Raw genomic sequence first — 14,739 nt, forward strand, 5'->3', positions numbered from 1 at the left:
TACAGACAGGTGATACAGAGTACTATGGGGAGTGATACAGACAGGTGATAGAGTACTATGGGGAGTGATACTGACAGGTGATAGAGTACTATGGAGAGTGATACAGGCAGGTGATAGGGTAGTATGGAGAGTGATACAGGCAGGTGATAGGGTAGTATGGAGAGTGATACAGACAGGTGATAGAGTAGTATGGGGAGTGATACAGACAGGTGATAGAGTAGTATGTGGAGTGATACAGGCAGGTGATAGGGTAATATGGGGAGTGATACAGGCATGTAGGGTAGTATGGGGAGTGATACAGACAGGTGATGTAGATCAGTATGGGGAGTGAGACAGGTAGTAGGGTAATATGGGGAGTGATACAGACAGGTGATATAGAGCAGAATGGGCAGGTGATAGAGCGTGATACAGGCAGGTGGTATAGAGGCCTACAGGCAGGCTGATAATTTTAGAAACTAATAAGGGGAAGAAAAATGAATTGTATGGCACATAATGAACAGGAGCACCTAGTGTTTTTAAAAACAATTTCAACAATCAGCAAGAGGATAAATTAATTTAAAAATTCATTTTATGCTAAGAACATATTTAGCAGGCTTTTAATAAGGGACCGAAACCTCCGTCATGATTGCAATTTAGTCATAGTCATACTTTATTATGAGCAAATTGGACCAAAAATGGTCATCTAGGGGTACTATTCCTGTAATTATGCTGTGTGAAATTGGCATGCCAGTGGATATATTTCATTAGGAGTTTGGAGAGATTTGATATGTCACCAAAGGCCCTAGCAAATTTCCACAGATGTACAATGAAGACCTATCTCACTGGTTGCATCAGGGTGTTATGAAGGGGCCATCTGCACAGGACTGGAAGAAGTTGCAGAGGGATACATACAGACGCAGGCAGCTCCATCTTGGGCACGAGCCTCCCCAGCATCGAGGGCATCTTCAAAAGGCTTTGCCTGAGGAAGAATCCCATCATAAAGGACCCCCATCATCAGGATATGCCCTCTTCTCATTGCTACCATCAGGGAGGAGGAACAGGAGCGGAAAGACACACACTCAACATTTTAGGAACAGCATTTTCCCTTCCACCATCCGATGTCTGAACAGATAGTGAACCAACGCATGAACTCTACCTCAGTATTTTTGCCCTACTTATTTAATTTAATTTTAAAAATATATTTCTTACTGTGATTTATCTATTTTGTGTATTGCACTGTACTGCTGCGACAAAACAGCAGATTTGATGACATATGCCAGTGATATTAAACCTGATTTTGATTCTGAAATTACATTTTTAAATCACTATAATATGGGAGAATTTGCAGGAAGGAAATTTGCTGATTGGGTCTCAAGTTGAGAGACCCCATCTCAATGTCATCCATGGAGCATATTCAATAGTACAAAATGATAATAGATAAAGCACGTATTAAAAGTGCAATGTATTACTGATACGTTTGTACAAACGGACCCTTTGCAAATTCTAGCGATACATAAATCACAGCTCTGAAATCATTCCACAATGCTATCTTATGACAGCATATTGTTGTGAAGCAGGATTGCAGAATTCTGCACCCCTTGAATGGGGAATAAGCATGAAGATTTAAATCAGCCGCTAAATAAAGAGGTGTATTTTAAACTGATTTAGATTGACTAAGCCATTCACCGAGTCTTACATCTGTGCATTCGAAGCCTCTGGAGAACTGTCAAACACAGAAATGGGAATAAGAACAGAAAGTGGTGACAAATAAAACATGGCATGGTCTTAAACCAATTGTGCATGGTTATCTTTGGCAGAATAGAAAACTAATTGAACATGATAAAGTGTAAAGTTAATTAACACACACAAGTTTGTTGATTACCTCCACAGCATTATATTGTTCTTTTCCTGCCAGCTTTCCATCCCAGCTGTCTCCCTTTCAGAGAATGTCACTGGTAAACAATAGAGACACCATAACAAGTCGTAAACTGCCCGACTGACAGCAGCCCCTAGTGAAGCTACATCTGTAGAAAATGATTGTGTCTGATTACCTTTTGAAGACAGCAGCACACACATTGCATACTAAGTGTCATTTATGCATTGCTTTACTTTGCACCTGATGTATGTGTGCCATACTGACTCAAATGTATTTCCTAAATACCCCTCACCTCTATGAAATGGTATGGTAGTTGAACAAAATTATCTGGACATGGCTCTTATGTCTAAGAATTATGACTTTGATGACAGATGTTTACATCTGTCTAGCACTTGAGGAAAAAGGTATGTATAAAACACTTAGAGGTAGTTTAATATTCTTTCTCCTTTTAGTCACAACAAAGACAAATAATAATTAGAATTCAGGTTTATTAACACTGACTCGTGTTGTGAAATTTGTCATTTTGCTGCAGCAGGACCGTGCAATACATAAAAAACTATAAATTACAATTAGAAATATATAAATCACGTATGAGTAATGTAGGCTGGTCTGTTCAGAAATCTGATGGCAGAGATGAAAAAGCTGTTATGGTTGGTGTTGATGGTGTTAATAAATACTTTTCTAACTTTTATTTTTGCACTACTTATTTAATTTAACTAATGTACTTATTGTAATTCACAGTTGTTTCCTCTATTGCTATGTATTGGTTTGTACTGCTGCCACAAAGACAACAAATTTCACGTCATATGCTGGTGATACTAAACCTGATTCTGGTTGTGAAAATGTCAAAAGCTTGGGGCCAAACAGAGCACGCTGCTATAAAAAACAGTTTGAATTGAATTCGCTAGATGAGTGAAATGTTGGTGAGTGCTTTTGAAGAACTGTAATACCAAGCAGATTTGAATGAGAAAAAGAAGAATGAAATTATTTATACTTGAAATGAGCTGTTGTAGGTCTTTTATTAGAAGGCTTTATATTGGAAAAGACATCTTGGGGCATTATCTGTCATCAGAATTATTTTTATTCTTGATAAATCAAAGAAAACGCTTGGATATCTTTTCTTTAAAAATCTCTAATTTTTTGATCTGCTGAGTGAATTGATGAATAGCATATTTTTTAAGGACTTATTACTAAAGATTTATTAAGCAGTTTCTCAAATTACATTTTGGCTGTATTAATGCATTATTCCTTCATCTAACATAAGTGTTTGTACAACTGAAAAACTGCAGCTGTCGAAAGATTAACCAGCTGAGCAGTGTTGTCAGCATTAATCCGGGTTAATAAATGAGACGATGAAGCTATTTATCAATCCCTTGTCCAGAGCAAAATCTTAGCCCATGATTAATAGTATTCTATTCGCAAGCTTTGACAATATTTGCGTAATTATTGTGATTGTTTTTAGATAAGGCACGTTGAAGGGGTGGCAAAAGAAAGAGTATTACAATTATTTTAAAACTAAATGCTAATATCCTGCTTCCAGGTGTCGGTGCAGCACGAGCAGGCAATCTCACGTTCATGGTTGGTGGATTGGAAGAAGAATTTAATGCAGCCAAGGAACTGCTGAGCTGTATGGGAAACAGTGTGGTTTACTGCGGAGGGGTTGGAACAGGGCAGGTAAAAAAAAAATCTAATTTAATTGTGGAACCACGATGGTGTAGTGGTTAGCATGACACTGCTACTGCTTGGAGTGTTCAGACTTTAATTCTGTTGTCTTCTGTAAGGATCTTATATGTCCTTCCCGTGACCACGTGGGTTTCCTCTGGGTGCTCTGCTTTCCTCCCACAGTCCAAAGACGTACCAGTGAGTAGGTTAATTGGTCATCGTAAATTGTCCTGTGATTAGGCTAGGGTTAAATGGGCCAGAAGCGCCTGTTCCATGCTGTATTTTGAAATGAATAAATAGATTCAAAGTCAAATTCAAATTCAAAGTAAATTTATTATCAAAGTACAAAGGACATACTTAGCAAATCCATGAACCATAATAGAATCATTGACAGACCACACCCAACAGGGCAGACAAACAACCAATGTGCCAAAGACAACAAAGAGTGCAAATACAAAAGAGAAAAGAAGCACGCATAAGTAATTAATAAATAAGCAAGCAAGCAAACAATAAATATCAAGAACATATGAGATGAAGAGTCCTTGAACGAATCACGTCTTCCGGTCAAGATGTCACCAGTGAACAACAATTCCTTGGGCAACATCTTCCAGATGACAACTCTTTCCAATTATTTCACTTTTTCTGCTCCTTTTGTTTGTTCCTCTTGTCTTGATTGTGTTACAGAAACTGCCGCCCGCCTTTGACATACAGTTTGTAACTTCATCGAAGGATCCAGTGCCATTCAGTGTCCAGAGAGCTGCCTGTTGGAGGGAGGGGAGGGGGCGGGTTTGAAGGTGTCTGAGAGCACATGCTGACTCATGGAAATGACCCGGGACAAGGTGCGGGGTCATGGACGACTCCATCTTGGAGTGGCGAGGAGGATTGAAGCATAGAGGTTAACACAGAGGATGTCAGAGATGACTTTCAACGGAGAACGTCAGCAGCCAGTTCGGCAGTGTTCGGGTGTGGGTTGACGGTCACTCTTAACAGAAGGACTGAGTTCATGCGGCTGCCATCCTCGTATGCAGATGGAAAGGCGTTTCCCGTATTCTTGAGATTCACGTGATTATTAGACTGTATGCTATATTGGTTTCCTTCAGTTTTTCAGTGTTTTCTTTCTTGGGGCTGATTGGCGGGTGGGTGATCTGTTAGTTTTGTGTGTGTGTGTGTGTGTGTGTGTGTGTGTGTGTGTGTGGTGGGGGTGGGGTGGGGAGGTTGATTTGGGGGTTGGTGCTCCTGCCACTGTTCTTTTCTGCGAGTAAGCATGTTGGGGATTGGTGATTGTAATAATGGCCTTTTTGCTGTGGAGGAAGGGGTACTTTTGTGGTCTGAGTTTTGTTTCTTTTTTGTGGGGGGGGGGCGGTAAGTTGTCTTTTCTTCCGTGAACACCCAGGGTCTTTCTGTATTTAATGGCTATCTGGAGGAGGCAAATATCAGAGATGTATGGTACATGCATATTTTAACATTAAAATGAACCTGTGAACCTGGAAAGTGAGTCCATAGGTTTTGGGAAAAGTTCAGTGATGGAAATAAATAAACTTGATAAAAACAAATGCCCACTCAAGCAGGAGTATTTAACAATCTCACTTTAGCAGCTATATTTTTCGAATTTTTCAAGTTCTTTGGAACTGATTTTTTTTTCAAATGCATGAGGACAGACCTGGTAAATTAACACACGTGGCCTTGATTTGCAGGCGTACTTACCAGTTTATAATTTGGACATTTGATTTATTTGTTATTTTTAAAAATTATTTAGTTATTGAGAAATACAGTGCAGGACTGGCCTTTCCAACCCAACAACCCACCTACTTAACACTTGACTAATCACAGTACAATTTACAATGACCAATTAACTTACTAACTGATGCGTCTTTGGACCATGGGAGGAAACCGGACCACCTAGAGAAAACCCACATGGTCACTGGGAGAAAAAATAAAATTCCTTCAGATGCCACTAGAATTTAACTGAATGCCATTGCCAATAGCATCAATCCTTACCGCTTATGGTACCGATTTGGAAAACTGTACTTACCCGTTTTGAGTGGACTTTTTGAAAGTAGAATTATTTTGGCTTTGACTGTGGAGTATTATAATTGGTGGCAGTGAATCAACAGATCACTTTGCATCCTGCTGAAAGTCATTGGAACACATTGCAGCAGAAGCTGGCCAACAAGCTACTAATTTTCTGTTGTCTCTTAAATTATTGCCAAAATTAAATTTCACCCTAGGCTGGGAGGACTATTCTTCTGCACCAAATGTGTTTCAGTAGTAAGGGCCTTAAGCTTATTTAAAATTTCATAATTAAATTTCATATTTACCATTTTTCTGCATTGTTTTTGTTAATTCTAGGCAGCAAAGATCTGTAACAACATGCTTCTCGCAATTAGTATGATTGGAACCGCTGAAACAATGAATCTGGGAATCAGGTTTGATAGACTTTTGTTCTATTTTTCCTTCTCCCTCATGACCAACGAACACCATCCTTATTCATTTTGTTCTGATTGTTGCAGTTGTGGCCACTTTTGACTGAAATCTGCTGATGCCTTTATAGAACAAGAAATACATGTTTCAGTCTTGAGATTGTCAGCTCACCCAGCATCCAGAGCTCCTAACTTTTGTGCTGAAAATGCTTTGGAATTTCTTAGCTCGAATGATGAGAGTATTAGAATCAGAATCAGAGTCAGGTTTAATATCGTTGACATACGTACAAGGGATAAAGAATTCCTGAAAGTTTATTTCAGAATCAGGTTTAATGTCACGAATATATGTCATGAAATTTGTTGTTTTGCTGCAGCAGCCCAGTGCAATATGTAAAAACTATAAATTGCATTAAGATATATACACACACACATACACTACTGTGCAAAATATAGATAACAGTACTGTGCTGTGGAGACCAGGTATATTTAGTTGAGAGGTTGTTAGTTTCTTGATTAATAAGGGCATCAAAGGTTATGGGGAAAAGGTCCAAACATCAGAGGTGCAGAAAGACTTAGGAGTCCTCGTGCAAGACTCCCAGAAAGTTAATTTACAGGTTGAGACTGTGGTAAAGAAGGCAAATGCAATGTTGGCATTTATTTCAAGGGGAATGGAATATAAAAGTAAGGAGATGATGCTGAGCCTGCATAAGACAAGAGTCAGGCCGCAACAGTTTTGTGCCCTATATCTCAGAAAGGATCTGTTGTCATTGGAGAAAGTCCAGAGGAGGTAAATGAGGATGACTCCAAGAATGAAGGGGTTAACATAAGAGGAGCGTTTGGCAGCTTTGGGCCTGTACTCACTGGAATTTAGAAGAATGCAGGGTGATCTCATTGAAACCTACCGAATGTTGAAAGGACTAGATACGATGAATGTGGAGAGGATGTTTCCTCTGGTGGGATATCGAAAACTAGAGGGCATGGCTTCAAAATTGAGGGGCGACCCTTTAGAACAGAGGTAAGGAGGAATTTTTTTAGCCAGAGAGTAGTAAATCTGTGGAATGCTCTGCTATACAGCATCTGTGGTGGAGGGCAAGTCCGTGGATATATTTAAGGTGGAAGTTGATCGTTTCTTGATCAGTCTGGGCATCAAAGGATATGGCGAGAAGGTAGGTGTGTGGGGTTGAGTGGGATCCAAGATCAACCATGATGGAATGGAAGAGCAGACTTGATGTACAAGTGGCCTAATTCTGTTCCTCTGTCTTATGGTCAATGAGATCTCTAAATATTACCTTTATCATGGAATCCATTTGCCCTGATTGCTGACTTCCAATTAATTGCTATGCAATATCGTTCCTTTCTGCCTCAGTACTAGCCATCATTAAATAATTTTGGAATGAGATTTTTATCATTGCCATTAAAATGCATCAAATGAGCTCGTACTTATTGGAGAAGGAAGTCTGTAGTCTTTACCAATTATGTTTAAAGGTGAACCAGATGCTTCTTTGTCTTTGGCTCATGGTTTTTCTCTGAAGTAACATAAATAAATAAATGTTCTACTTGGTTGAAGAGTCATTAAGGGCATGCAGTATTATATGTTGGCCATCTCAGTGACATCCACTTGCCCTCAATGAATAATAATAAAAATATTGCCCCCTCCCCCTTTCCACATGCACTTTCAAAGATGTGGAATGGGTTCATCATGTACACTGATAACCTGTAACATAGAGCATCCAAAATTAATCTTCTCTAACATCCTGCTTTAGATGGATTACAGCCTTGTGTTAATTTTATGTTTACCATTCCCATTACTCTCTACCGAAAGCTTCATACTTTCCACATTGGTTCTATGGCTACTGGAGGTATTGTTGTGATTATGCTGGGACTTCTGTGTCCTATTGGAAATGAAGTTGAGCTACTACCTCTGTTTGTTCTCTCGCAAAATAAAACTGTTCTTTCACTTCATTGTCATGGTTTGTTTTGTCCCCTTGCTAATTTTTGTTCACTGAACTTGCAAAATCATGAGCTTTATAATCTCCATAATCCACAATTCTTAGAATTTGGCCTAAATATAAGCCTGTTAAAAGATCCACGTTGCTCATCACGCTCAACCTTGTTGACTAATTTGGTTGCCAGTCCAAAGATGCCTTACAAATTTTAAATTATTTATTTTGTTACATTGTCCCCATGTTCTTCCTTCCATTTTCCATCTTATCTTTACATTTTCTACCAAATTCTTCTCCAGCCCTGTATCCCTCAGAGCTGTATTTTTTTCGGTATCCAGCCCTGTTAATTTCCTGGGTATCTTCTTCCAATCACTGATTGCTTTGCCTTGAGAAGTATTTCCAAGAACAACCTTTCACCACCAATCTGTTCACTAGTTTTCTATCCAAGATACCACAGATCCTTCTTTATTTCTTTGGCTTCACTTTTAATGTAGCAGTTACTTAAAAAATAGACCAATGCCGTTGAGAGAGAGCGAGAGATGCGACACTGTATGACGCACTTCCAAATTACTGAGTTCCAAGTGGAAAAGTATGTTCTTCATTAAGAAACCAGTTAAGACAAACCATCTTGTATAGTGATATTAGAAATTAGCATAACCAAATTAGTAATGTAACGAAATAAGTGGAATAAGAGTAATTGGCAGTCAACAAAAAAAATCATCCCTCACTTACTTCCTCTCAACTAACCTAAACTAATGAGAACAAAGCATGAATACGTGACTCTACTCATTTGCTTCTACCATGCCCAAACCCACATGACAAATTACCGTAACCTATAATAAACACGCAATACAAATATAATACAGGCAGAAAATAGATGCATGTCTCCTACCCTCTATTGTGTGACATTATATTACCAAATACATATTGTTCTTGAACCTTCAAGCTACTTCATCAAACAATACTGTCAAGTTAGTTTGGTTTGATTTGCCTTTGAAATGCCTTTTCAGTTTGTAAAACTATTACTTCTGGTCTCAAGATTAATATTTTCTGATGTGCATCATACTTGAGAATTTTTCAGTTTTGTCAATTGACTTATAGTCAATTGTTATAAGATTTACTTATGGCAAATGCTACTGATAATTGAGTTTTTGCTCAATTATCATTAGCAATTCCTATAAGTAAGAGTGCTTTTTGTTTGTCCATAATTTAAAGACAGAAGTTGTTGAAAACTCATTACCAAAGAATTGCATTCATGATGATAATCCAAGTAATTTCGAAGCAGCTTAGCTACTGAAAAGTGGACATGTTGTTTGTACTGACTGGTTTCATTTCCCATTGGTTTTATTGTTCAATACTCATTGCTTTTATTGTTCAATACTCAAAGGATGAAGTGATGAATTAACCATAGCGTTTTTGAGACGAATCTCTAGGGCAGAGTTCCCAATGTTTTTGTATGCCGTGGACCTTACCATTAACTAGGCGGTCTTTAGTCCCCATTTGGGAACCTCTTCTTTAGGGGAGGGATTTTTTTTTTGCTGTATTACTCCTTCAAATCTATGAATTGATACTATTCCAACATGACCCTGTGCACATTTGATATTTGACCTGCCTAAAATAATATAATTTCACCAATAGTTCCAACCACAGCAACAGCAAAAACCACAATATGTGATCAGATGAGGTTAGCTCTTTTGAAAAAAAAACTCTCCACACTGAAAGGAATTTTAAAAAATCTGGATTATGTGCTCTTTAATTTTAATTGGAAATTTTGATGTTGTTACTATAATTTCTTTAGTGTTTAACATAGTGCAGAATTGAACTCATATTTTGAGAGCTAATATTTTTGCAATACCACATTTTGAGAATCTTCAAGAAGAGTCATAAATACTTGCATAGAAGGTTGGTGTATTAGGGTAATTATTGCACAACTACGGCACAGGTGCACGGCGGTTAGAGTAATGGTATACAGCACTGGCGTGACCGCGTGTGTTTCTTCCAGGTGCTCTGGTGCCCTCCCTCATTCTAAATGTGTATTGTTAGGGTTAGTAAACTGTGGACATGCTATTGGCACCAGTAGTGTGCCAACACTAGTGGGTTGTCCCCAGCAAAATCCTGTCCCATGATCCTCTCATATCCCTTTTGCCAATCAAATGTCCAGCTCTTGGCTCCATCCCTCCCCCTCCTTTCTTCTCCTATCATTTTGGATCTCCCCCTCCCCCTCCAACTTTCAAATCTCTTACTAGCTCTTCCTTCAGTTAGTCCTGACAAAGGGTCTCGGCCTGAAACGTCAACTGTACCTCTTCCTAGAGATGCTGCCTGGCCTGCTGCATTCGCCAGCGACTTTGATGTGTGTTGCTTGAATTTCCAGCATCTGCAGAATTCCTCGTGTTTGCGTTTTAAAACCCTCGCTGATTTGATTTGACATAAATGACGCATTTCACTCTATGTTTTGATGTACATGTGACAATTAACTTGGCCTACTGCCCATTACACTGCTGGCATTTTGGGCAGCAATGAAGGCCATCTCTGGTGGTGTTCAGGGCTGCCTTCAATGTGCCATTCGCAACTTCCTGGTTTTTCATTACTATCAGCCATGCAAGTTTTGGCTGGAGAGTCAGGAATACCATCGGAGACAGATGTAGAAGGATTCTTCGTTGCTGTTTCTGTAACAATTTTGTTTGATCAGTCAGGTCTGTTAGCTCTGAGCTGAACAAACCCCCCTCCGCCCCCAAACTTGGAGGATGGATGGACCTGTTTAGCATGGGTGACCCTACCAAGAGCCAAAGCATAAAGCCCTGACTCCAGCCAAGGTGACTCTCTCGGTCATTGAGGCATGCAAGCCTCCAAACCACGACAAAGTTTTGGACCTCTTGGAAGTGTGACAAAATAAATCTGGCCTTTAATCTTCTTCTTTCATTCTTAAAGAATACAAAATGCATTCTTATTCAGTGTCACTGTGTTTGCAGTATATGCCTGTTGTGAATAACGGGCTAAAAATATAACATTTTAATATTCTAAGTAACAGCATGTATAGTTGCTTTTTTCTATTCCAAATGAAAATATACTTTTGAATGGATGGTTTTAATAATTATTGTCAGATTTTATAATATGAAAGCTGTAAAACAAATTAAATACACAAATCAGTGTCACTAGTTCCAAGGCCTATTTCTGTTTCCAGCTCAGTTCAACTTCCTGTTTTCCTCCCTCTACAATCCCTTAGGTAAAGCAAGTACTAATCAAAGCAGCACAGCCGCAATGGTTGATTAATTAGTGAAATAAATGTCTCCATTTTAAACTGTATTTCCAATGTGTATCTACCATTAAAAAACAGCAATCAGAGCTGCCTCTATGTTACTACCACATTTCCCTTGCATTGTTTTTAATACTTTTCTGAATGAAGGCCGATTTAAAAGTCTGTTACCAATTTTGCTTTAAACCAATTCTTTCAGCTTTTGTGGAGGTGTTTTGCTTTTTACATTTAGTACATTTCCGTGAATGCTCTCTGTTATTTCTTCTGAGAGCCTGGCATTCAGAGTTATCCCAGTTAAGTGTGTTCCCATTCACAGCTGATGTTGACAGGTGAGAGCGATATCTGCCAATGGAAACTTCATTCCATCCTCTGCACTGGCCACAGTGCAGAACTTTACTGCACACAAAGTGCTGGAGGAACTCAGCAGGTCAGGCAGCATCTATGGAGAGGAATATACAGTCGACGCTTTGTGCTGAGACCCTTCCAAGAGGACCAGGAGTCCTGATGAAAAGTCTGGCCCCAAACACCAACTGTTTATCCTCTCCATCAAGGGTTCCCAACCTGGAGTCCATGGACCCCTTACCTAATGGTTATAGGTCCATGGCATAAAAAAGGTTGTGATACCCTGTTCCCGGTACATGCTGCTTAACCTGCTGAGTTCCTCCAGCACTTTGTGGTGTTCTGATTTTCCAGCATCTACAGAATCTCTTGTGTTTATGTTCAGTTGTACATAGTATATTGTTGTTACCCCAGAAGAACTACATCATGGATCTTTGAATAAGTTAAGAGTTTGTAAAGCTGCAGTTTATTGAAATAACCCATTTTTGTCTTTCTGCACCATTCATATGAGCCCTTGGTTTTTAGTCTCGCTCCTCTATCTAATAAATCCATGATGGATCCCTTTGGAAACTTTGCACAATGCTCTACATACAGGTGACTGGGTTCAATTTCCACCACTGCCTGTAAGCAGTTTGTATGTTCTCTTTGTGACCGCATGGGTTTCTTCCAGGTGCTCCAGTTTCCTCCCACAGTCCAAAGACATAGCAGTTGGTAGGTTAATTGGTCATTGTGAATTGTTCTGTGATTAGGCGCAAATTAAATCGGGGGTTTAGTGGGTGGTATGGCCAGAGGGGCCGATTCTGCACTGTATCTCAATAAATAAAAATGTCTATGTACACTCAGTGGGTGCGTTATTAGTTCAGGAGTGGAATCCGGTGTGGTCTTCTGCTGCTTTTCTCCCATCCACCTCAAGGTTAGACGTGTTGTGCATTCAGAAATGCTCTTCTGCGCATCACTGTTGTGACATGTGGTTATTTGAGTTACTGTCGCCTTCCTGTCAACTTGAACCAGTCTGGCCATTCTCCTCTGACCTCTCTCATTAACAAGGTATTATAGCCCACAGAACTGCAGCTCACTGGATTTTTTTTTGCTTTTCACACCATTCTTTCTAAACTCTAGAGACTGTTCTCCATGAACATCACAGGAGATCAGCAACTCCTGAGATGCTCAAACCCACCCCGTTTGGCACCAACAGTCATTCCAGGGTCAAAGCCACTTAGATCAAATTTCTTCCTCATTCTGATGTTTGGTCTCAGCAACAACTGAACCTCTTGACCATGTCTGCATGTGTTTATGCATTAAGTAGCTGCCACATGCTTGGCTGATTAGATATTTGTATTAACGGGCAGGTTTACCGATACACTTACTAAGACCATAAGATATTTCACATAGAGAGTGGTGATGCACACCGAGACTGGTGGGTGCGTGGAATGCACTGCCAGATAAGATGGTAGAGGCAGATACAACAGGGTCTTTTAAGAGCCTCTTAGAGAGGTACACAAGAGCTTAGAAAATTAGAAGGCTATGCGGATGGGAAATTCTAGGCAGCTTCTAGAGTAAGTTACATGGTCAACACAACATTGTGGGACGAAGGGCTGTAATGTGCTGAAGGTTTTCTATGGTCTGTTTAGGAGCAGAATTAGGCCATTTGGCACTAAGTGGCCACTGAGTGTATATCTCTTCTCTTAAAAGTATTCAAATGTTCTGATTCTACAGCCCCTTAAGGATGAGAGTTCCAGAGACTCTTAATTCTTTGAAGGAAAGAAATTGCCTCACCTCTGTGGATTTTTTTTAATGAATGTCTTCCTCAACCTAATGGCACCCATAACCACTACATGTGTAATAAATACTGAGAGATTATGGATCAAAGATGTATTACTGATTTGATATGAAGACTGGTTGCCCTTTTATCAATCAACAGGGTTAACCACGGACATAAAGGTGGCGCCGAACTGTGATGTCCAATGAGGTCGTGGCTCAGATTTAGTTGTTTTTTAATTGTGTTTTTTTTTGGGTTTGTGAGGATAGTTTTGGGGACAGAGAGGGGAGTTAGTGCTCAGATTAGGGTTTAGGAACAGAGATCTCAGAGATTTAGAGGCACGTGAATCTATGATTTAAATCTTTAAACACAAAATGAACCTAATTTTCTTTTCAGTGGTATAGTGAGTGATCAACGTGCATCATGCAAGCACTATTCTTGCATCTAATGACAATCTTAATTGCTTTCTCTACATTTCTCTTTTACATAGAGTAGACCAACAGTATCTTTTTCTAAGGGCTGAAATATGTAATACTAGAGGGCATGCATTTAAGGGTAATTTAAAGGGGATATGAGGGGCAAATTTTCCTATACAGACTGGTGGGTGCCTGGAACGCACTGTCTGGGGTGGTGGTAGAGACAGAAACATTAGGGACTTTTATGAGACGTTTAGTTAGACACATTTATGTGAGGAAAATGGAAGGGTAGAGACGTTGTGTGGGGAGAAGGGATTAGTTAGCTATTTGATTACTCAGTTAATTTGTTCAGCACAGCTTTGTAGGCCGAAGGGCCTGTTCCTGTTCTGTTCTGTTCTAGTTTCAATGTTGTACGATCAGCTTAATCCCCTCCGTTGTCAGATTTCAGAATGGACAATGAATCCTTGTACATTACCTCACTTTCTTTCTTTGTTGTTCTCTCTTTTTGCACTGCTCATTTAATTTACTTTATTTAAAATATATTTATTTCTGTAATTTAATAGTATTCTTCATTCGAAGGTATGTAAGATTATAAGAGGCATAGATAGAGTAGGCAGACAGTACTCCCCCCCCCCCCGCACCAAAGTTGAAATGTCTAATACCAGTGGGCATGCATTTAAGCTGAGAGGGGGTATTTCAAAAATGTGAGGGGCAGGATAATTTCCCCTCCACAGAGAGTGATGAGTGCCTGGAATACACTGCCTGGGGTGATAGTAGACGCAGATATATTAGGAACTTCTGAGAGATGGTTAGATAGTCACATGAATGTGAGGAAAATGGGAGGATATGGACATTGTGTAGGCTGAAGGGTTGGACATATGATTACTAATTTAGTTGGTTCAGCACAACATTGTGGCCGAATGGCCTGTTTGTTCCTGTGCTGTGCTGTTTTATGTTCTTGAATGGGTTAGTTCTGTCAACGCAGAGCTGCAGATTTAATTTTGCAATTGCAGTTTTAATGCAACAATATTTACTGATCAAGCTATTTTTTTATAATCTGAGGATGTAATTGCTCAGCTACCGTGGCCTTGC

At 39.5% G+C, this 14,739-nt stretch overlaps 1 protein-coding gene across 1 annotated transcript in view; it reads left to right on the plus strand.

Moving 5' to 3' along the window:
• The window catches only part of LOC140212299 (3-hydroxyisobutyrate dehydrogenase, mitochondrial-like), a 151,326-nt gene that overhangs the window by 95,575 nt on the left and 41,012 nt on the right, over positions 1 to 14,739 (plus strand). The window contains exons 5-6 of the mRNA XM_072283003.1: positions 3,396 to 3,529; positions 5,867 to 5,943. Coding sequence (XP_072139104.1) covers positions 3,396 to 3,529; positions 5,867 to 5,943 — 211 coding nt within the window. The remainder of the gene's footprint in view (positions 1 to 3,395; positions 3,530 to 5,866; positions 5,944 to 14,739) is intronic.

The sequence above is a fragment of the Mobula birostris genome, chromosome 19 (genome assembly GCF_030028105.1).
Source record: "Mobula birostris isolate sMobBir1 chromosome 19, sMobBir1.hap1, whole genome shotgun sequence".
In the NCBI taxonomy this organism is placed as follows: Eukaryota; Metazoa; Chordata; class Chondrichthyes; order Myliobatiformes; family Myliobatidae; genus Mobula; species Mobula birostris.